The sequence below is a fragment of the Phyllostomus hastatus genome, unplaced genomic scaffold (assembly GCF_019186645.2).
Source record: "Phyllostomus hastatus isolate PE091 unplaced genomic scaffold, TTU_PhHast_1.1 phas_contig_283, whole genome shotgun sequence".
NCBI classification, from domain to species: Eukaryota; Metazoa; Chordata; class Mammalia; order Chiroptera; family Phyllostomidae; genus Phyllostomus; species Phyllostomus hastatus.
Genome location: NW_025333833.1, coordinates 11,477,573 through 11,502,253, shown reverse-complemented (window position 1 = coordinate 11,502,253; position 24,681 = coordinate 11,477,573). Strand labels below are relative to the sequence as shown.

Genomic DNA, 24,681 nt, shown 5'->3' with positions numbered 1-24,681 from the left:
CATTTAAACTGGAAAATGTATGCATATTAGGGTTGATTGGCTATTCAGCATAATTGAACAAATATTTGCTGCACACCTAATATATGCTCTTGGATAAGAAACAATGACCAACTCGCTAATGAAGGGTAGCAATTTACCCAAGAATCTGGGAGCCCAGGAAAGCTGCACACGTAAATAATTGTACTTGTGGAGCTCTCTGTTCAGAATTATTATGTACAATGCTATCAGTGAGTCAAGTCTGGCAGCGAATGGGTAATGCTCAAAGTTGGGTAACTGGTCCACTATGTCGTGCTGTTTACTTTTGCACATGTTTGGAAATTTCCGGAAGACAAATGACTTTTTTGTTTTTTTCCTCCACTCGATATAAAGTAGTCCCCTTCCTTCCAGCCGCAGTCGGAGAGTAAATTGCCTTCACTTACGGAGCACTGCACCACTGCCTTCTAATATTTTCTTTGTCGCTTTGTATATTGTCTGTTTCCTTTCGGCAGACTGTAAGCTCCACGAGGACAGGGACTCGGCTGTATCCGCAGGGTTTATACTGGAGTCTAACACGACAGCGAGCACTCAGGCAACGTTTGCTGAAGGGGCAACTCTTTGTCTCACCTTCGCTGGCTTATGTAAGATCCCCATCGTTTTACAGCACGGCTGTAGCTCATTGTGCCCCATCCATGTTCCGCCTGTCTGGTAGCACCGCGGCTTCAACCCACAAGAAGGACCAGGGGAAGGACTGAGGTTCCCCCTATGTCTTGGCTAAGTTCAATAATTCAAAATCATCAGATAAGGGGGAAGAAACAACAAAGGCAGATATAAATACTCCTGAAATGAACAGTTGTGGTTTCTCTTTTAAAACCCTGAGGAAGAGAGAAAGAAACCGTTCTTAAGATCAAACACTTTGGGAGTTGGGAGGGTGAGAGAAAGTAGGTGTGGACAGAAGAATGTTAGGATGAGGGAGGAAAACTGGATCAGAAGGAGGAAAGAGAGAGAGCTCGCACCATAATGTAAGTGTTCATGGTCCTGGACTCGGGTACCACGTTCTGTCTTGTAGACAAACACTAATGAAGGGAGCACGACGGGGCGAGGTGGGGTGGGCGCGAGAGAAGAGAAGGGAAGGGCGAGCGACCGTGAGGAGCTAGGAGAAAGGAGAAGGACCGAGCAGAGCAGTACAAAAGCAGCTTCGGATCCTGCCGGAGATGCAAGCGTTAAGGGGAGGCGGGGAGTGACGCGGTTTGCGTCTGGAGCGGCTCCTTGGAGTCCACAGCATCCGAGCCGGAGCCTCGCCTTCCTTTCTCCCTCTGCAGACATCCGGACACAAAAAGGGAAGCGACCCCAGGACCAGCGCGAGGCACCCACCCGCACCATGACCGAGACCACCAAGACCCACGTTATCTTGCTTGCCTGCGGCAGCTTCAATCCCATCACCAAAGGACACATTCAGATGTTCGGTGAGTCCTCCCGCCCACCCTCGGAGGCCGCTTCCGCCTCTCTGCTTTCCCCGGCACCGGTGTTTTCCAGGGCGACGGAACTGGGCGGCGCGCGGTCCTTCGGAGGGGTGCGCTGGCTGCCGCCGCTGGTCGGGTCAGCTCCTCCGTCCCGGGCTCCCGGGAGGGAACGCGGACTGCGCTTTCCGAGCGTCTCCTGCTCGGGCCAGACCCGGCTTACGGGGACCAAGAGGTGGGGGAGGGGAGGGGAGGAAGGTGAGTGTTGGTGTGCACTGGGTCGAGGTTCGGAGAACTGGGGTGCGGATGTTCCGTGGTTTGGCTCCTGGGCTGAAGAGGATCCGGGTGGGGGCCGAGGTTGGGCGCGGAGGAGGGAGGACAGGGACGGAGATAACGTGCGGTTTGTTTAGGCTGGGCGCAAAGCTCGAAGGAGTTAAATAATGGATTTGCATCGGAGGCACAAACACACAACACTCCAGTAACGCGGCTGGGGCTTCAAGGAGATTAATTTCGGGTTTGGATAAACGGTTGGGGCGGTCCGGGGGCGAAAGGTTTGAGGGTGGTGCACCGTGTTTTGCCCGCGGGGGGTCGGATGGCTGAATGAATGGGGTGGGGTGAGGGGGACTGCTGGCTAGCCTGGGCTTGGCTGCGGGGACCCCCAGCTGCCCGGGAAGGGGAGGCGGCGGGGCGACCACTGCGGGCGGCCCTTTGCGATCTGGTGTCTGATGGATCCGGACTCAGGTTGGCTGAGGCTCTGCCCAGGGCGACTATAGCGCCCGAGAGGCTTGCGGCGGGCGAGTGTGTGTATGAATTCGTGTGTATGTGTGTGCGTGTGCGCGCGCGCGCGCTCAAGTTGGGGCGGGGGCAAAGCGCATAATCGCGCCGTTTGTTTCTTGGAGGCTTTGGACCTGGAGACGGAGGGAACGGGCGGGGGCTCCTGGCTGCTGGTTTGGGATTAGCTGGGGTAAGGGAAAGACGATCCATGCCTGTCGGAGATCTCGGGCCACCGCTGGGTAAACCACGCGGTTTTGCTGCTGCTCGGGTAGGACCCAAAGGCGCGGGGGCGTGCGCGGTTAGACCCTGAGGCAGGGGCGCGGAGGTCACTTTAGAAGCAGGCTTGAGGAGAGGTCAGAAGTTGGAGGTGCCCCCCCCGCCCCGCCCGGGTACTGAGGGAAAAGAGGAGGAGAACGAGTGGGCTGGGGATGGATGAGTGACGGTGAGAGGCCCGACCTAGGCTGCCAGCAGGGCGCTATCCAGAGGCGGCGGTGCTGAAACGCAGCGTGTGCCGGAGCTGGCTGCGGGCACACGTGTTTACCCGGAGCCTGAGGATTGCTGAGCCCTCCTACGGCTCTTTCACGAAACCCACATCATATCCGTAAAGGCTGGGAGAGGTGTCGTACTCTAAAAATTCTCCTTTAAGCCCAAAATGTGCATTGAACTGGGTCCACTTATTTAAAGAAACCTCTAGAAAAGAATATACGATTACTTTGAGCCGAGGGCAGATCAGGCAGGCACATTTATAGGATTCAAGGAGGCAGACCCAGAGGTAGCCAGCCCTTCCTCACCATCCTTTCAGCTTTTAAAGGTGTTTTGTTAGGAGCAAATGCCAACTTACGTATTAAGTAAAGGCTTTTTGTTAAGCATCAGGGTAGACCAGAGCATCTCATCAGTCTTCTGAAGGATTGCCGGGGCCCTGGGCACACCGTACTTTCACTTTCTTTTGATTCTGGTGTCTCCAACCCTGTCCTTCTTTCCCTCTGTCCCCATGTTGCTTCTAGTCATTCCGCGCTGGTGTACTGCCCCTCTCTCCGCCTCCCAGACAGGGATGGGCTTCCCTCTGGAACTCCTCGGCTCCAGGACTCTATCTATAGGGAGCCATCAGGCATGCCTCCTTTCTTCCCGGGGCTGAGGATGGAGTTCATTCTGCTTCTTCTGGGCTGCAATGGGGACAGCTTTAGGTTGAAAACCAAGGATTCTCTCTTGCAGCTGAAGAGAGTTTGGTAACAATGATATAAAGGCTTTTGCTAAGTCCATGCTGACCGGCCAGTTCCTCCCGACTCTAGAGGATAGAATATGTGGGGATAGGCATGGGTTACAATACGGAGGTTTGGACATAGCATAGGTGAAAAGAGGTTGTTGACAGTAGTCACTATTTGCTTGTTATTGGAGCTGAGGAAGGAGAGATTATCAGCCAATAAAATTTCTTGAGTGTCCATTAGTCACATGTAATTCAGAGAACAAGGTAGAAGGAGGAAATGGTATGATTACATACCTTGAAGGAGCTTATAACCTAATAAAGGATTTAGCACATATACATATGAATAGGTAACATGAACACAAAATACATATTAATCTATTTTTGTTGTAGAATCTGTTATGGGAGACTTTGAGCTTGTGATAAATATTGTAATTTATGTTTGTAGAGTAGTTTCCAGTTTGCAATGCCTTTTCATATATGTTAGGACATGAAACTTGCAAGAAAGGCCCCATCATCTCCAGTTCACAAATGAAAAACTGGTATTCAGAGGCTAAGGGACTTTCTCACGTCGCTTAAGTCATTATAACGGCCTACAAGGCCTTCACGGTCTGCCACCCTTCCCCCCCTCACCGCCTGTCCACGCACACATCTTTCTAACTCATCCTTAGCCAACCTCACTGACCACCCTGCTTTGGTTTTAAAGTCTTCGTACTGAATGTTCGCACGGCCTGAATGCCCATCCACATATACACCCACGTCTAATTCACCCACCTTCTCAAAGTCTTTGCCCAAATACAACCTTCTCATGGTCCAATTGGCGGATTCTATTTTCTTGATCACATAAATTAAAATCCTAACTCACACATCCCAGTCCACTCATCCAGCTCTACTTATATCTCTTCCACTTGCCTCTTAAGGCCTTTCAACAAAGCATGTTATTTCTTTGTTATGTTTCTTGTTTAGTGCCTGTCTCCCCAGCTAGAATGTGGGCTCTTCAAAGGGCAGGGATATTCGTTTACTCTGCTCACTGATGTATCTCAGGCTCCCAGAACAGCACCTGGCACGCAGTGGATGCTAAATAAGTGTCTGAATGCATAAGCTGTTAGAATTACCTCCCTTCGTTACCTCAAGTCTGTATTTTCTCTGCCACAGGAAGGGTCAAGTCATGAACAGACTCAGTGGCCCTTGACTCATTCCATAAATGTTTATTGAGTTGTGAATCTGCCTCAGGCACCATCTAGGCCTCAGAGGTACGGAAATTAAACACACTCCTTCCCCTGCTCCAGGGACATCATCTTCCATAGAGGAGATAAACAAACTAAACATAGCTGCTCAAGTCATAAGTGCTACGGAAGAGGTGAGAATGAAGTCAGGTAGGAGCGTGAAGGAAGCCGTTACCACCCTGGGCAGGGTGAGAGGGCCAGCAGCGCAGGTGTTCGTGAGAGTGAACTTGAAAGAAGGGGCTGCCCAGTGGACAGGCTGGAGAATGGCTTCCCGGGCTGAGAGCAAGATGTGCGGAAAGGCCCCAAGTGGCATAGCGCATCAAGGGATCCAGGGAGCTGGCTGGATGACTGCAGTGAGCGCAGGAGAGGAGGAAGCGGGAAGACAGGTGGTGGGCAGAGGCAGTGCCGGAGCTGAGACTTCCCCCAGGACTTCTAGTGAGCCCCCAAAGAATGATGGGCAGAGAAAGTACGTTCCCACTGTGGGACTCGGTCCCAAATATTCCCTTTGTTAGGGATCTAACACGGTGATTTTATCTAATCATTTCAATGTTATTATTTTTTAAATCTTGTTGGTATTTTTGTGTCACCTTTGGAAATAAGGAGGGCTCTTCCTTTTCTTCATGGTTTTGTTTACTTATTTATATTTTTGGAAACAGAACCATTGTAGATGGTTCAGGCCGTATCTATAGAAAGAATAAATAAGTGGGAAAATATACTGCTGTGCAGCCCACCCAGACCATCAGACAACTACTTACTGCTCGGGTGGGAAGTTGCTCTCACCCAGGTTTTAAGTGTACTCCTCCCCGCCTTTTTACTTCAACAGGCCGGCCGCCTCCTTGTTCAAGTGTTTTAAATTTGGTGAACCCCATGGAAACCACTCACCCTCGTGCAGTTTTCCATAATTTTGTAGAATTTGAATCCTGTACCTACTCTCTTTTCTACATACTTAACTGTCTGAATCGAAAGGACCAAGGACCAAAGCCTTTCCTTTGACCCTTTGACCCTTGTTTCCAGTTCTAACACTTCCAGGCGTCTCAAACAAGTGTATTTCTGCTCTCGCTATAAAGCTGCGAGTCTCTATGACCTTGAAATTTAGTATATCATTTTGAAGCCTCAAACAAGTGGACATTCCAGTGGGGGGCAGGGAATGCGTTTTCCAATGTTTTATTCGTCAACAGTTTCCTAACCCTTCCTCTTGGCGCCTGTAGAAGGTGCATTCCTCATTCCACGGAGCCCTGAGATTAAACTGCATCAATAACTGTTCACATTTCTTTTGAAATATTTATGTGCTGATAAATATTTAGTGTGTGGCTCATCAAATAAACTGCAAGATCTTTACAACAAGGCAAATTTTTGTAAACTTAGAGATTGGCACTATGATAAATTAAAATTAAGAAAGACAATAAAACCTAAGACATAATTGCTTCATTTACCATGAACCCATCTTGCTAAGCACACAGTTTAAAAATTATTTACTTGTTATGCCCCAGGGAATTCAAGTTTATAGATGATACATGATTTCTCCATGCTGTGAATCATGTTATAAAGGGTGGGTAAATGTCATGGTTTTTTCCTATTGCTTCATTATTTCTCTTTATATGGAAATTAATAAACTAAATTGCTATCGACTTGAGAATGCACTTAGTCTCCTTCAGCCTTTGCTTTATCATTTGTAAACAGTGTGATTGATTTAACCCCAGGGGCCAGCAAACTCTACAGCTTGCTGGCCAAATGGGGCTTGCAAGCTAAGAATGACGTTTATATTTTTAAATGGTTGGGGGGAAAATGTAAAATAGTAATATTTTGTGACACATGGAAATTTTATGAAATTCAAATTTTAGTGTGCTTATTGTAAATAAAGTTTTATTTACACTGCACTCATTCACATGTGCATCATCTGGGACTGTTTTCATGCTACAACAGCAGAGCTGGGCACTTGTGGCAGAAAACCTATGGAATGAGAGCCTGAAATATCTGCTATCTGGTTGTCTACAGAAAAAGTTTGTCTACCCTGATGTTGTCTACCTCTCGGGGTTGGGCTGGGGAGCGAATCTAAAGGGTTCTAAAGATACAAAGTGCAGTTGAAGTGCATTACTCAGAGGGACTCTTTAGGAAAAATTTTTCAGTCTAAACTAAATCTCTAAAAAGACTCATTTAACCAGCAAATGTAGTACCAGTTTCATCACTGTATTGAACAATGTTTCTGGCTGACTTGGTAAACGGCCATGCTCAGAATGGGGATGATTCTCTCCTGTCCTGTTTACATGGGGCAAATTATGAGCCCCCAGGCTCATGTCGGACATTTCTCTGCCGTCAAACATTGCGTGTACTTCCCCAGAACATCCTTGTCCTGATTCACGGCTACTTCCTTCTTTCAATCTAATGTTTCATATGCCTTAATATTTGAGGATTCTTTTTTAAAAATGAGCACATTAGCCCTGGCTGGCGTAGCTCAGTGGATTGAGCGCAGGCTGCGAACCAAAGCATCGCAGGTTGGATTCCCAGTCAGGGCACATGCTTGGGTTGCCGGCCATGACCCCCAGCAACCGCACATTGATGTTTCTCTCTCTCTCTCTCTCTCTATCTCCCTCCCTTCCCTCTCTAAAAATAAATAAATAAAATCTTTTTAAAAATGAGCACACTAATTGCACCAGGCTTTTACAGGCTGTTGTTACAGTCGCATCTTGTTTCTCTGCAGCATCTCACCTCTTTCTGAACTCTGATGACACTTGGCTCGTCCCTCTCTTATAGCACTTAGCACACTGTACCGTGGGTTGTAGCTATTTCTGTCCACCGTTCACATTCTCTATCAGATGTGGGCCCTTGCCAAGCTCCTATGACTTTCTCTATCTCCTAAGGTGCCTAGTATGGTGCTCTATATAAGCACATGGGAGATACTACAGATATTTTTCAAACGAATGGACAATTAGGAATATTCAGAATCTCAAAGTTTAGGCAACATAGGTCATCAAAAATCAGACAAGAATCTGGGAACCAGAAAATACAGTAAAACAGATTCAAGGGTGATCAAGTCAGAAGACAGGACGAATAGCAAACACTCAGGGACCTCAGCACTAAGCCTCAGTGTGGGAAGGCTCCTGCATCCGGGAGTGGAACCTTGTTCCACAGCAGAGCCTTCCCGGACAGCCACAGGGAACCTGCAAGTCCCGTCTGAGAGCTGTGAAGTCTAGGCTGGAGTGAAGAATGCAGCATCCAGGATGAACATGAATCCTGAAAACTGTTTACTGGCTGCTTTAGACAGATGCGTGGTGCATCTAGGAACAGTTTCTCCACGAGGAAAAAGTAGTTTGAGGATGGCAGAGGAGTTAGGTTTTATTTTTATCTACTCTCAGTTTGAAAAAGGTTGTAGGGACATGGCACCTGACAAAGGGAAGCTTGGTATATTATTTACTTCAAACAAATGAATGAAAAACCTTGGTTTGTCAAGTAGAAGCTTTCATCTGCAGAAATCACAGAATCTCCTCTGCAAGGCGTTTTCCAAAATCATGCCGATACTCATCCAGTCGTGAAATCCCTGTAAAACATCCTCCCGAGTGTTCGTCCAGACTCTGCCTGAGATCTTCCAGGGAATGCACTGTATCCCGAAGGAGCCAAATAGCACTTGGCTTAGTTTTCCTTTTTTCAAGATTGTTCCTTCTGCTGGGCTGACATCGGCCTTCCCGAGACTTCCATGTGCTGGCCCTAGTTCTTTGCCTTGAGATCCATGGAGCAGGGCTGATCTGTCCTCTATTTGTGAGACGTTGAATAGCTGAAGGCAGCTGCTCTGTCCTCTCCAGTCTTCTCTTTCGGCTTAACAAGCCCCGATACCTTCGGCTGGACATCCATTGCCGTTGCTCCTTTTCATAACATCCTGGCTCATCATCCTTGACCGTACATCTTCATTGTCTAGATCCCCCTTGAAATGTTATATCCACTTCATGCTGCTACATTCTGAGGCGGCCCTGACGTGTGTTATCTTATCTATTGTTGAACTTCGCTCGCTGGATATGCCATTTACTGGTGGCTCTGTGTCTGTCTCTTTCTAATAGACTCTGGTAAGGCAAGCTATGGGTACCTGTGTGCTAAATGTCCTGACATTCTGAATACTCAATCAATTTGGTAGACTAAGCTGCTAAACTAGTGCTGTTAATTTAAAAATCTGGCTGGTGAAAAACAAAGAAAGTGACTGGTGTACCATCGGGGTCTGGTAACCTCTGCAACTTTGCAGTCAGCGGATATGCTTAGTTATATGAGAGAATGTCAACCACACGCTGGAGTGACATGTTGCCTTTAGAGTAAGGAAGACACTTTGCAGGTTCCCAGTCACAGCTGAGGCTAGAAGTCTCTGCAGTCTTGAATTATCAAGTTCCTTGATATTTCCCAGCAGAGACTGTTATGTTTTAAATGGGTTCTCTTGAGAGCTCCAGATGACTCTTGTTCATGTCTGTAAGTCCTGGTTTGGGGACTGAACCATGAACTTCCTTCCTGTCTTGTGTAGCCGCCCCCCCCACCATGGTCATGCCATCAGCTCTGCCATTTCCCCAGGACTCCCACAGAGCAGGAAGAGGGCTCTTGTCCCCTGCAATGGTGCCTTTGTCCCAACAGAGGTGGGCGATGTCACGTTAAATTGGGCAGGTGGAGTCTTTAAAAAAATCAAATAACAAAAAAGTCATTTTTCTTCTAGAAATTTCCAAACACATGCAAAAGTAAACAGAATGAAATAGTAAACTCCAATATACTTGTCACCCAACTTCAATTATTATCAATTCATTGCCAATCTCGGTTCATTGATACCCCTACCCACTGTCCCATCCCTGCCTTATATTGCCTTTTGAAGCAAATCCCAGACACTTCAAAGTGAGATCCTTTTAGCTAGTACATACCTGTTTCTCTGTCCATATGATCGTCACTTCCAGGCTGGATCTTTCTCCTCCCCAGTTCATGCTCGTTTGCTTGACAGTTTGGGTTGCAGATGAAGCTGGTATAGGGACAATGTCTAATTTCCATCTTTGAGCGATATAATAATGCCTCCACTCCAGTTAACACTGGGTGGCACTTTGGCATTGGCATTGCCTTTAATGTAAGGGACTCACGGCCTTTCCTATCCTTCTCAGGTCATGCGGGAGCTCTGAGGCTCCCCGCCACAGTGGCCACCACTGGACACAATGGGCCATTCTTCCCCCAGCTTCCAACATTCAACTCTTCATCCCCTGTCATTCAAAACCACAAATGTTGGGTCAGAAGGTGTCCCTACATCCATGGTTCCCAACCTGGGGGATCTGACAACCAGGGTTTCTCACAAATCAGAAGAAGGGTCTGGAAACTGTTTCCAGTATTTCTAAGGGCCTGCCTTCACCCTCAGGATGGCACAGGCTAGGGAGGAGTCAAGTTTCTGGGCTTTCGCCTGTATATCAGTTTGGTGTGAGGTAAGCTCACACAGATCCGGAGTCCTGCTTGTCTTTGATAGACCAAACAAAAAGAAAACAAATGAACGTTTCCCTCTATTTCTTCACAAAAGGAGGAAAATAAATGAATTTTGCTTGGTGACAAGGTTGGCTCCTGCAGTTGTGTTGGAATCCTGGACTTCTGTTTGCCCTGACTTTAACCTTCGTAGAAAATTAAAAGAAAATCCTTCTTATCAGGCCCTTAATCCTTTCCTGGTGCTGTTTTAAATCAACTTCTCAAGGTGTATTGTTATGGTGCAGTTCTGTGATCATTTGCATTTAAATGTGAATAAAGAACTCCCTGCTGAACCCTTTGGGGAATGCTGAGACCCACTATCCTAGTTTGTCCAGCGCATCCTGTGGCTCTGAATATTCATAAAACCAGCTGGGATGACTTCTCCACAGGGAATTTTCCATTCCCAGCTGCACTCGTTTTCATTAAGGCTGGTTCTCCATGTTTCATTTGTGATTGTGTGGCGGCTCTTAACTGTGGGTGGGAGAGAAATGGTGGGAAGCTGGTAAGGACAGTCTTGGAGTGAGCCGTCCCCCCCATCGTGGCCATGGCGTGTTTTAATGTTGTTTTTCAGGCATTGATCCCCTTAATTTGCTTCTTTCCCCCTCAATACCACCCATAGTGATTTGCACCACACCTTTCTTTTAGATGCAAATTGTTTATTTCAGTCTACTGTGATTAAAAAAACCCTTTTTTTTAAAAAAAAAGAAATGTGCATAAAGATACTGTGTTTGAAAAGGCTGGGAAAGGGAAAGAGAGTAAGACACGATGTTGCTTATAAGGAATCATTTCATTTTACGAAAATAGCTTTGGAGTAAAGTTTGGACTTTAGGAATTAAAGAGATGTGGAAGAAAGAGAAAACCCAACTTGTCAATTAGGTGACCTCTTAGGGTCCCTTCCCCTCCCCTTTCCCCAGGCTTGAGCTAGCCCTGGGGGCTCATGCCCTAAGGCTTTTGTGGGGGCTGAAACCACAGACACTCTCCCTGCCTTGGAGTGAGCAGCAGCCGTGGCCAGGCATCCCTGACATCAAAGAATTTTTCTGGGCCTGTGCTGTGACCAGTTCTGTTCATCCTCTTCAATAAATGATCAGTATCCACTAACACATGAGCGAACATTCATTGAGCATCTACTTTGTGCCAGGCACTGCTTTAAGTGCCCTCCTCGCCTTGCCTCGCTTAACTTCCACAACAATCCCATCAGCATTCTCATTAAGCTAAAGATCAGAGAGGTGGGGTAAACTAGTGTCAAGCCACACAACAGGGGCAGTGGGCAGAAATGTGGACCCACACGCTCTGACTCTGGAGGTCACTGTTTTAACTCCTGCAAGAGGCTGCCTTGCCCTGTGGGTCCATCGGCTCCGTGTTAGGGACTGTGGGTTTGTGCGCCGAGAGGCCCGCATTGCTCTGGGGATCCTGCCCGAGGCAGCCAAGTGTGGAGAGGCCAAAGGACTCTGCCGACCACCAGAGAGACCTTGGACGAGTCCAGAGGACAGAGAGGAGCAACGGGAGGGGCTCAGATCAGAACCTGGAGCCACTGGAGGGAAACAGGAGACTGGGAGCCAATCGGGAAGGGTCTTGGGTGATGACCGTGAAGTAGCCGCACTCACCTTTTTGCCAACTTAAAGGCACCGAGTCAGCATGGACAGACATAAATATAAAATTCTCTTTGTTTGCATTGTAGTTGGCAAGAGTGTCTACAGATAATTATTCAGTAACCCCTCCCCCCACACACCATAAAATAAATATGATAATACCTGCCTTGTTGGGCTGTTGTGAGGATTAAATGAAACAATGTGAATATATTACAACATCACCTTTCACAACCTAGCTCTCCTCTTGGGCCCCAGGACCTTATCGCTGCCCCTGTGGAATCGCAGATCCAGCCCCCAAGTCTAAATGATGTTGATTGCACTGAACATTTTATGAAGAGATAGTGAGGGTTATAGCGCCGATCACCAACCATTTCCAAAGTGCCCCACTCAACCGTAGGGAGAGGGAATTTGGTTCCTCCCCTTATGGCAGCAGGTTCATCTCCCTTCTATCAACTGCCTCTCACGTCCCCGTGTCCTTTCCATGACATGCCCTGTGGCCCTCAGGCTGCTGCCCTTTAGCTTCCCTGCCCCAGCTGCCCCTCCCTCTCCTTTCCCACCTCTTTAAACCCCTTGGCCGGCCCACCCCACTCAACAAGCAGAAACCTCCCCTGCTGGTCAGACTCTGCCCAGCTGTGGTTCCCCAAGCATGGGGATACATGTGGCCACATGTATCGAGGTCACAGTTCATCTTGTCGCAGACAGTGTTTTTAGCACACTGTCTGGCCCACAGTAAGTGATGGGTAAATGGGGGTAATAGCAGCTGTTGCCAGTGTCTGTCCCGTGATGTCTTGCCCGGGCCAGAATGCAGTCACCCTGGAGGTCTGTTTCCAGTGTCAGTGGGGGATTTGGGAAGTGGCTCGAAGGCAGAGGAGGGTGGATGATTGCCAACCAGAGAGGCTGTGAGCAGGCTGGGGTCTCAGGAAGGCCTGGGCATGCGGACATCACGACAAGCATCCAGAAGTCCCCAGAGGGGTGGCCTCCTGTCCAGAACAATTGCTCCTTTTAGTCATTGCCGGTGACTTAACCGTCAGTGAGATCAGAGTGACTGGCAAAGACATGCTGCCCATTCCCGCTGGACAGAGCACCCTGTTTAGATGGGAGCCCTTGGTGGGTCCTGCAGGGTGAGGATGGAGTAGGCTGTGCCCCCAATCGCCGTGCAGCAGGGTCAGCTTTTGCTGTTGCTGGAAGGATTTAGGACAACAGTCAGGTGACTGCTCATTCTCTTTGAGGGCTGGCAAGAGATCCATGGTGTTGGGCCAGATTTTTGTGCCTGTCCTCACACCATTGCCCACTGGAACAAATGATGACACAGGGTAAAAAGATTCCACAGAATGGAAAATAATCAGATTTGCAGTTGGAAGAGACTTCAGAGGACATTCAGCTACTTAGTGGATGCTTCTCAGGACAGAGAGCTCATTTCCAGTCTGTTTCATTGCTGGACAGCTTCGTTTGTTAGAAAGCTCTTTGTCACGAGCAAAGTCTGTGTTCTTGTAACTTTGGGCTCTTTGTCCTACTGCTTTCTTCTGAAAATGTCCACGGGGCTTTATTATCATCCCCACTCCCTAGCATCTCGACTGGGAATCTTGAACTTATTTGTTCTTCAGATGTACAGTAATACATCTTAGACCGTCTCCACCCAAGAGTTTGAAGCCCTGTCCCCCCACGGCTGGAGGAAGGGTTGGTTGGTGGGTGACACGTTAACAAGTTATAACTGGACATCGCTAACATGACTCCTCTGTTCTTTTCCCCATCGGTCTCTGTCCCCACCCCTTTCACAGCACCATCACCCCCTCGCATGTATTAAGGGACGCTTCTTTGTTTATCGACATCTCTTCTCTAAGAATACAGACTCCATAAGAGCATAACCTTGTCCTGGTTTGGGTTATTCCTTCCTGTTGTGCCAAGTGCTTAGAACAATGCTGCAATGTAGGAAGTCCTTGACTGATATTTGTTGAATAAATTAAGAGCCAAAGTAGGAGGGTGAAGGTTCCAGATCCTTTGTATTCCTCTGACGGCTCCAGAGAAGGACATCTGGTTTCTTTGAAGGCCGACTAGTACGGAGGCACTGGCTCTAATCCTGGACCCAGGGGACTTGCGTTCATCACAATTTTGGACTCACTGTCTCAGGCACGAGTACGCTGGAGGGGGCTTATCTTTCTTATCTACAAAATAGGATCGACATTCTTTGCCTTATTCAATTTCAGAGTTGTCCTGAGGATGACATACAACCATATGGGAGAAAGAATTCTGTAAACCAGAAAGTACAGTATAAATATAAAAGTTATTACTATATGATGATGATTGAGGTTATATAATCTTGATATAGTAAAAGTATATTTAGCCTGAGAATGAATTTATGTTCCACTTGAGATGAGTTCATTTATGGAGCATGTGATTTCCGGAGATGCTCTCTATTTGTTTGCTTCCCACCACCCCCACCCCCACCGCCGCCGCCACCACCAGGACTTATTTAAGGGCCTACTATGTGTAGGCATTAGTCCAGCTGCTGTAGGTACATCAAAGAACAAAACAGACAGTAACCCCCTCCTTCATGGCACTTAGAGTCTGGAGGAGACAGAAAGACAATGAACAAATAAATACCAAAGAGAATAATAGAGAAAAAGAGGAGCAGGATAAAAGAGTAGGGGGGACAAGGAGTGGGGTTGCAGCTCTAAGGGGCATTCAGGGGATACCTCACTAGATGGCGACACTTGGCACAAAGACTTGAAGGAGGTGAGGGATTTAGCCCCATGGATGCTGGGAGGCCAGCCCTCCGGGCAGAGGGAACAGCGAGTGCAAAGGCCCTGAGATGAGTAGTTCCCTCAAATGCCCAAGAGAAAAATAAGTAAACCAGCGTGTCTAGAGCAGAGCGGCTAGTGGAGGCAGCTAAGGCTAGAGAGCCACTGGATGGCCAGATGGGGTGGGCCACACAGGACATTGTCAGGCCTTTGCTTTGCCTGCCAGGGAGAAGGGATCCCTCTGAAGGGCTTAAGGAGAGGTGTTACACTATCTGAGTTCCGTTGACTTAGGTGACTGCAGTGAGGAGACCGGACCATCAGGGCTGAGCTAGAGGAGGAATGATGGTAGTGTGGATCAGGGAGTTAGAGGCAGGAAGAAGTGATAGGATTCTAAATCAATTTTACAGGAAGAGCCAATAGGATCTGTTGATGATCTGCTTTGGCGAGAAAGAAAAAGGAATGGAGGGTGAGCCCAGGTTTTTGGCTTGACCCACCACTGGAAGAATGGAACTGACATTGATTGATGTGGGATGACTGTGGGAAGGGCAGGCGTGGGAGGGAATAGCAGGAGCTCAGTCTTGGACATGTTACTTCTGAGCTGGAGATTAGACATTCCAGTGGAGATGTTGAGTCAGCATATGCCAGCATGAGCCAAGAATAGAAATAAAGAAAGAACTCGGGGAGTCATCAGCATAGAGTTGATATTCAAAGCCACGAGACTGGCTGAGACTACAGAGGGAAAGAGTATCGACAGAGCAGGGGTCAAGGACAGAGTCCTGTGACACTGCAGCATTTAGGGACTGGGGAGATGGGGAAGAGACAGCAACCTTGACCGTGAACGAGGAGTCAGGGAGGCTGAGGAAAAGCAGGAGCTTGTGACAACCTGGAAGTCAAGTGAAGCTGGTCCTTCAGTGGTGCAAGATCAACACGTGAAACGTCGTTGAGAGGCCAGCCAAGATGAGCACGGGGAGCTGACTGCTGGCGTCTCAAAGCAAAGGCCACTGAGGACTTGGGCAAGAGCAGATTTGCTGGAGTGGTGGGGGCAGAAACTGGACCCGAGTGAGCATGAGAAGGGAAGAGGAGTGTGGCTGGGGAGAGCAAATTTGGGTGCCGTTTTGAGAACTGTTACTCTACGGGGAGCAGAGAAAGGCCCCGCATGGCTGGACGTGGGTCAAGAGATGGTCCTTGTTTTTTTGTTTATTATTTTTTAAGTGGGAAAAATAACATCATGTATGTATACTAATGGGAATCACCAGTGGATATGGAAATGCAAATATGCAAGAAAGAAAGGAGAGAAATCTTGGAAGAATCTTGAATAGGGGAGAGGGATTGGGTCAAGGCAGAAATGCAGAATTCAGCCTTGCCTGGGAGCACCAAAAATTCACCCGCAGTAGTAGAAGGGAAAGTGAGAATATGGAATCGCATGGGGTCAGGCAGATAAACATGCTGGTGGAAGTGTGCACAGACTCTCTCCCGGGAGTTTCTATTCTCTCAGTGACACAGGGAGGACGGCGAGGGTGAGGATGGGGGGAACGGGTGCCGGGGATCCAAGAGAGAAGAAAACACGCCAAAGGCGCAGGAACAGAACCCAGGTGAGTGGTGGTGGGGGTGGTTCTCTAAGGGCACTGCACTCGCGTGGTCGAACTTCTGTGCTGATCTGTGCTGCAGAATATCAGGTGTCCCTCCTCCAAGATTTCTGGGTCAGGTTGTTGTCAATTTCCAGGCATCAGTTTTGAAATTAAATCTCACTTGTACATTAGTCAAGTGATTCCGGGCCGTGGGAGCTGTCAGAACTGCCACCGTCTCCTCCAACCCTGACCTTCTACGTGCTGACCCATGCTGACCTTCCTTTCACAGCATCGCGTGGAGTCCATCCCGGCCTGGGTGAGGACTGCTGTATTTGTTTTGTTTTGGATAAGTGTGCTATCTTTTACATTTCTCCCTGCCAGGCATTCCTAGCCGGTGTTATTTTATCTTTTTAAAATTTCCAAGCACTCCTTCCAATCACTACCTTTTAGGCGGCAGCCAAGAGCCTTCAATTTTGGTTTTAAGTATAATTTGTATTGCTGCCATTCAAACCAAGCAGCGAACAAGTCTTTGTGAGGAATGACGGTGCACCAGCTGGCAATCGTAGCGTGCTGAGATGGCTTTTAGGTGCTTGACACTATACCCGTGAAGCTGGCGGGGTGCCATCTCCCGCCCAGCCACCTTGTAATGAGGAAACTGAGGACTGAGGGAGTGGTGACAGGAGTGGAGGGGGAATGGAATCTGATGTTGGCACGTGACATTTTCTCACCCTCAACTCTAAAGCCTGTTCCTTCTGGTTGTTCAGACTGGCCCATCTCCCTTCCCGTGCTGGCTGGCGGGCGCCATGCGCGTTTCTGGGCAGCTGCTTCCACACCGATGGGCAGGCAGCTGAGCCTCGTCAGTTGGCTCTGACAGAGAAGCAGCACACACGAGGAAAGCAGCAGTGTCCCCAATCTCCCCGCACCCCGGCTGCCCTCAGGAGCCACCCTGTGCCATCCATGCCTTCCAGGTCCCCAGGACCACAGAAACCACGTTCCCAGTGGCGAGGTGCTCCAATTGCATTATTCTGGAAAACCTCAGCTCTCCTCGGTTCATGGGTTCTTGGGGGTAGTTGGGAGTTTACTTCAAGAAAAAAAGAGAAGTAACATTTTCTGTAACACCTACTGTGCACCAAGTGCTTTTGTCAATGATGTCCCACTTAATCCTCGCAACAGCCCTGCCAAGTCCGTTTCACCTCCACGTTTCCAAGAGGGGAAGGTCCAGGTGGTGAAGAGGTTATGTAATTTGACCGAGGTCCTGCCATTATAAAATAGGAAAACGTGGATTCAAAATCTTTTGTGTGTAAGAGAAACGAAAAAGAGTCGTAAAAGAGAAAATGTATTTTCTCACACCCGTGTTTCCTTCTAAAACAATGGCTCCCAAGGGCTGGCTCCTTTGCTCAACAGGGACCGTGGATGTGAGGAGGTAAGCCAGGGACTGTACATTGCTCAGGGCCACGGGGGAGATGCCTAGAGGTCCAGGAGGCAGAACAGTTGGGGGCCTGCAGTGCTGGAGCTGGGGGAGGGTAGAGAAGTGACCAGCTGGTGGGCCAGGGGCCCGCGGTGGAGAGAGATGCTCAGTGGAGCTCTAGGAAGGAGTCACATGCTGCAGCCTGTGCAAGGTGGCTCCTCTCCATCTTCCCAGCCCCACCAGCAAAACCCTCTCTTCTCCTTGTGCTTCAAGGCCTGAGCCTGCTTTGAGGCGGGTGCCGTAGCCCCGACACCCTCACTCGGGTTGGACTGAAGGGGAAAGGCTGCCCGCCAGGGTCTGGCGAGCATTTTCAAAGACTGTTCTTTTTCACATAGTCACTTCATGAATATTTACTGACTGCTTCCTCTGCCAGGCATTGTTCGACGGTGCCAGAAATGCAGTGATAAACAGAAATGAAGTCTCTGCCCATATGTAGCTTATATGCCAGCTGGGGGACACAGACAATCAAAAACCTAACAAAAAGAGTTATAAAGGGGAAAAAGATACAATGGAGAATTATGTTTAAACTGTTGGTAGGACTCTCCCTAAAATATCTTTAATGCGTGTCTGCATTAATCAAAAAGAGCCCACGGAGCTGAGAACTAATGGTTTATGACGTTTGATTAGTTGCCACGTGTGTGAAGTCCAGTTCTAGATACTGTAGCACGTGAACTGAACCATAGATCTTCGAGGAGTGTCTGGTTATTAGTCGTTTAAAAAGTGATACGATGCCTAAAATGCTATGAACTTTCCAAGGCTCTTGGGCAAGAGTGCATCTCTTTAGGATCTAAAAATTGGTCCTGAGTGGGGAAAAAACCGCCCAGATGGACTCCACCCCGTGCCCTCACTTTGCTGTGTCCCTTCCCACCTGATGCCTGAGCTGTGCCTCACCCACCTAAGCGTGAGTGTCTCCATGTTGCGCCGTTTACTGGCCTGTCTCCTTGCTCACAGCCGGTCTCTTTTTGTCTCGTGGGAAAGCATAATGTTAGGGCCTGGTTTCTCATCTCTGTCACCTATACCTGTCCCCCTGGACACCTTGAGTAAGACACTTAAACTGGGCTGTAGCTTTCTTATCTCTAACTGTGGATACGATCATACCTGCTTCATGGGGTTCTCGTGAAGATCCCCATGAGTTAATTTATGTAAAGTAATTAGAAGAGTGCCGGGCACATTGCAAATTTTGAGTTAGAGTCAGCAGTCAGTATTCTGGTGTCATCTAAGTAATTATTATTATTATTATTATTATTGTTATTATTATTAGGAATGACTGCACTCATTCTCAAGACCACCTGTGCTGAGAATCGACTTCCCACCCACACCCGAGCAGAAAGGCCGTCCCTATGGAGCCCTTGGCCCTTCACTTTGGGTTCACAGAAAAGACACCTCCTTTCACCCGAGACATAGGGAACAGCAGTGCAGCGGGGGTTGAGATGGGCCTCAGAAATGGGGACGATGCAGACTTTGGAAATGGCAGGAGCGTAAGGGGGAAGCGGGGCGCTGGGGGCCAGCACTGGCTTGCGGGGGGTTGATGCTCGAACAATGGGAGCAGGAGGTTAGGGCCACGAGACGGTTGTGGAAACATGGCAGTCCGTTGACAAATTGTGGAAGCAGGTCAATGTTCAGGTTGCTGGTGTTGGACTTTATAGACCAGTGGGGACCGACTGTGTGTGGATTTTAGGGGTCCAGATTTGTTCTCTGCTGTCATATAGCTGTAACGGTGTGAGGGCTGTTTACCCTGATAATAAATGACTGAAGGCCAGTGGAATTTCTTGAGTTACCCAATTTTTGTACTAATTGTATCTCTATTAGATATTCCACAAGGATTGGGCAAGAAAATCTAAGTTAATTATGTACAGTATGTATTCCAAACCAGGTCATTCCATATTTTTTCAATAAGAAGATACAAAAAATAGATAGGGATCTTCCATCACACACACACACACACACACACACACACACACACACACACAGACATATCACATATATATGTGTATGTGTATATATATGCATATAAACTTTTAGGGCTATGATGCCATTTAAAATAGCATGCAATTCATGTATATAATTTACTCTTGAAGATTTAAATTTATATACTCTACAAAATACTATATTAATTTGTAAATATTGCCTTTCTTCATGTTTCATCAGTTTTATTCAAATTTCTCACAGGCATTTTCAACGTCAATGTCTCCATCATTAGTGAAGTGCATTTTTGAGTCATCTAATAGTTTTCCAGAGTGCAGTATATTCACATTAGCCTAAGTTGTTTGACACAAAGCCCTTTTTGTGTCTGTGTATAATAAAATTTTATTGCAAACTGCAAGCATCCATTCACGTAATGCAGGCATCATTTTGATTTTTCATTTTCCTGCAGCTGGCTATTTATTATCTTCAAAATAACGTCGCACTCGATGACTACTTTTATTGTTAAAGAATTTTTAATTTTGTGAAAAATACTGACACAATAATGTCAAGTGTAAAAGGCAGGCTACATAATTATATAAATATAGTATCGCCTCAGCTATGAAGAAATAATATTCAAAACAACTGCATTGCTTTTAAAAAGTGTTCTTTAAAAAGCTTGTATACAATCTCCAGCCCTTGCTATTGTGAGGTTACGTCCTAGGAATAATTATTACATTTGTGTTGAATTTCTTTGCCTCGCTTTTTGCCAATTTCATCGGATGTTTTCTAGAAGCACCAAAAGTTAGCACAGACGTTTTAGGTGAATAAAACTTCTCCCAACAGCACACTGTTGTTTAAAACAAAGTAACTGAAGGGCACATCAGAATATTTTAGAGACTTTGCAAGAATGACCCTTTCTTTCCTGAGGGGTATTTTTGGACACGTTATGTTTAGATATATGTGGTCTCGTCTCCCCCATTGATGATGTCTGGTTTTGTCATTCCTTTGCTCACGCCATGGATTTTTTTTCTAGTTGAGCACAGTTTTGCTGAAAAGACAGTCCTTTAGGTAGCAACACGCTACAGTAGAGTTAGACAAACAAACCGAAAAGGACCACAAAAGATTTTCATTCCTTAGTGTAGGCCCTCCAATAGGCAGCTGGTAGGGCCCTTCCTCCCCAGAGCTTCCCTGGCATAACGGCTCGGTGCCTTCCTGTGCTCTCAGCGTCCAGCACTCACCCCTCAGGCCCACACGGATTGGCCTCCAGTGCAGCCTTCACTCGTCTGGCTCTCTAACTAGACACTGGGGTGTCTCGAGGGCAGAGACTGTCTCGTTCACTACCTCAGTCCCTGACACAGTGCCTTCATGAATGAATGGACCGAGAAGTGCCACCCATTCTCCTGTGATAAGGAATCATTCCAATATCTTAGCAAGCCGGTACCCATTTCAAATGATGCCATATGCAGACTCCAGTGTTTGTTGATTCTAACTATGTACACACATCGAGACAGTCCCCATCTGTCGCCTGAATGTATGGGTGGCCGAATCTCATACAAGAGGTGATGAAAGGAGCCTGTAGCTACAGTGTGGAGGCTTTTCTGGGGGAAAGGAAAATCCAGGCTCAGTCTGTTTCTTTTCTTGTCTTTTGTTTTGAAGATTTTATTTATTTGTTTTTAGAGAGAGAGGAAGGGAGGGAGAAAGAGAGGGAGAGAAACATCAGTGCGCGAGAGATACATCGATCCTTTGCCTCTCACATGCCCCCATCCAGGAAGGATGGCCCAAAACGCAGGCATATGTCCTGACTGAGAATCGAACCAGCGACCCTTCAGTTCACAGGCCGGTACTCAATCCACTGAACCACACCAGCCAGGGCGCTCTGTTTCTTTATGTCACATGACTTTGGTTTTGTGATGGTCCCAGGCCTGCCCTCACAGAATATGTGCCAGCTCAGCATATCTGCAGACTGGTAATCTGCGTTGCGTTTGTTTTATCTCCACTAGATCTTTGCCCACCTCCTTCCAAGGGTGTCTTCCATAGGTGCACCTTTAGGTTTGGGTAGCCGCTGAATGGTTTCCCAGGAATCTCAGGCATCTGTGGGTTGCCGGCCATTGCCTCAGCCAACCTCACCCAGCCTCAACAGCTCACAGTTCCCACATGCACAGGCACACGTACACACGTATATACATATACCTGTGGGCATTGATTTTATAATACTTTTTGTTGCATCTCTTCCGTATCTTGCAGTGTTCTTGGACACGGTTTGTGTACAACATCCCACCCAACACTCTGCTCCGTCACGCCTGGTGACTGATGGCACTAACCACACCACAGATGCTCCAATGCCTTCCTTTGCATTTGTGTGGTTCTCTCAGCCAGGAATATCAGAGCCTCCTGCCTCTAGGCGGTGAGAGACACTTGCTGGGCAGGGAATCATTACAGGGTCCAGAACAATCGGCTTTAGGGCAGAGTGACACAGAGCCTGGAATCAGGGGCCTGGTTTGAACCTCAGTTCCGCCATTCACCAGCTATGAGATCTGGAGCAAGATTTGTTGCCTCTGTGCCTCAATTCTCTCATCTGTTAAATGGGTCTATAATAGCTCCTCCTCATAGGAATTCTGTAAGGAGCAATGAGTTAAAATATGTGATGTGCTTACAACAGTGCCTCACACAGAGTAACTGTTATTTTAAGTAGTCGTTATCATTTTACTTATCGTCAAGGGAGGTAAAATGTAGCTATTATTATTACATATGCTGTTGGCTCTGGTTAGCTGCAGGGACCTGAATGCCAAGGCCAGCCCTCATTGGGTTTCCTCCCCACTTCACCTTCTCCACCCTTATCGCCATCCCTGATCCGGCAAAGTAGGGCTTAGTTTGGGGTTGGTAACTTGTGCTTTCTCTACTTACAGAGGCTGGGAGAGAGAAGAGCCCAGGTCTGTCAATCTGTGACCGGGAACAGGAATGATGGAGCTGCCTATCCTTTGGGTCATCTACATAATCAACCTCTCTCTCACTCATCCTCACAACTCATCCTTTTACCCTTCTGGGAGAGTTCCCATCACAGGGCCTCACATTTCATCACTCTCCTTCTCCTAGTGGTTGGTCCAGGTCCTCCTGATCTCTCCCCTGGACCATGGTAGAAGCCTCCAGTCCCAGCACCCTCCCCCCTCCACCGTCCGCACGCTGCTTCCAGATCCGTCTTTCTAATTATGTTTCTCCTCTGCTGAGAACCTTGATGGCTCCCTCTGGCCTGCACAGCAGTGTAAGAGGACAGCCCTTGGCTTTTCGGAACCTCCTGCAACAGGACCAGAGGCTCCCTTCCCCGTATTTCTCTCCTGCTCACCTGCTTTAGCCAAACCGACCTTTATCTCCTGCTTCACTCTTTTACTTGTGACATTTCCTTTTGCAAATGACCTCTCCTGCTACTCTGTTAAATTTCCATCTTTAAAGTATAAGGCGAGATATTACTTTTAAAAATGGGAGTTTTCCGCCAAGATCCCTGTGCCCCACGGCACTACCAGTCCGAATTTTTCTTCCTCTCATGTTCCCCTAGTAACCTGTTTACACCTCCCTGATGATGTATAGCACAGACTGCCTTGTGATATTTCTTTTGAACGTTGCTTATGTCAAAATGGCTTTTAGAGGGCTAACAGAAATGACATGGCAACATTTGTCAAAACTCATTGAGCAGGTACATTTCAGATGGTTTTATTTTTTTGCATGCGCATTGATTTTAAAAGACAAATACAGTAAGAGCCTAGCAGAATAAAATTAAACAGATGGGAAAATTGGGATGGAAGGACAATTCGGATGGGGAAATAAGTAAAGTCAGGGGTAAAGTTAGTATTAAAAATAGATGTCATAAATTTTCATGGGCTAAACATTTGCCTTGGAGCAAATTTCCCAGCAGCCAAGGGACGTAGAGAATTGTAACCAGAGAAATAGAGATTTTTCCTAGTTCCGAAACCAGAGTAGAGCACCTCTGTCATGGGCCCTTATGAAATGAAGAGAACGCTGTGATTTAAAGGACGGCTTTCGTAACAATAACCCTATGTTAAAACCAATAAGGGGTTTTATGGGGCTGTTTCTTAGAACGTCTCTTAGTTCAAGTTGCTGGCAGAACATCAAAGTGCAGTTAAGAAAACAGTTCCATAAGGGACCAAAATAGTGCATGTAGTTCAAGTGCACGACTTTTTAATGGTTTGGCTAGATTAGGAAATAATGTTTAAAATAACTATAGAGCCCTGGCTGGTGTGGTTCAGTGGACTGAGTGCAGGCCTGCCAACTGAAAGGTTGCTGGTTCGATTCCGGGTTGGGGCACATGCCTGGGTTGTGGGCCAGGTTCCTGCAACCCTTTCCCCCTCTCTTTACCCCTAATAGTATTCCTGGGGCTAAAATCCACTTTGCATGAAATTGATATAGCTACTACAGCTTTTTTTTAGTTAGTATTTGCATGTTCATTTTGTCCTGTTCTTTTACTTTTCACCTATCTACGTTTTTATGTTAAAAGTGGGGTTCTTGAAGATAGTGTAGAATTGGGTCTTTCTAAACAAATTTAATCTGACAATATGGGTTGTTTAACTGGTATGTCTGAATCATTCACATTTAAAACGATTACTGATGTGGTTGGATTAAAACTTACCATCTTGCACCCTGGCTGGTGTAGCTCAGTGGATTGAGCACAGGCCTGTGAACCAAAGCATCACCAGTTTGATTCCCAGTCAGGGCACATGCCTGGGTTGCAGGCCAGATCCCCAGTAGGGGGTGTGCTAGAGGCAACCACACACTGATGTTTCACTCCCTCTTTCTCCCTCCCTCCCTTTCCCATCTCTCTAGAAATAAATTTTTAAAATCTTAAAAAAAAATCTTACCATCTTGCTTCTTGATTTCTATTCATTCCAGTGGTTTTTGCTTATATTCTATTTTTCTGCCATCTCCGAGTTTAATTAGGATTCTTTTTGCGATTCTATTTTTATTTTTGTAGTGACTTACTATTTATATCAGTGATTATTTTAGGGCCTGTAGTACACATTGAGAAACAATCTGAGTTTATTTTTAAATAATATTATGCTAAAAATAAATAAAATAATATACTACTTCAAGGGACATGTAAAGACCTTGTAACAGTACATTCCTAATTTCTCCTTCTCATCCTTTGTGTCATGGTTGTTATATATTGTTTTTTAAGTATTTTACTTTACCTATTCTGAGAACGTATAACACATTATTACTCTTTTTACTTTACACAGTCAGGGATCTTTTAGGGAAATTAAAAATAAGAAAAAATGATTTTTCTTTGTTCATTTCTTCACGTCAATT

At 47.0% G+C, this 24,681-nt stretch overlaps 1 protein-coding gene across 1 annotated transcript in view; it reads left to right on the top strand.

Annotated features, from left to right (window-relative positions):
* The first annotated feature begins 1,261 nt into the window (after positions 1-1,261).
* NMNAT2 (nicotinamide nucleotide adenylyltransferase 2) overlaps positions 1,262-24,681 on the top strand; it is a 107,566-nt gene continuing 84,146 nt past the window's right edge. The window contains exon 1 of the mRNA XM_045838685.1: positions 1,262-1,442. Within this exon, the coding sequence (XP_045694641.1) occupies positions 1,358-1,442 (85 nt within the window). The 5' untranslated portion in view covers positions 1,262-1,357. The remainder of the gene's footprint in view (positions 1,443-24,681) is intronic.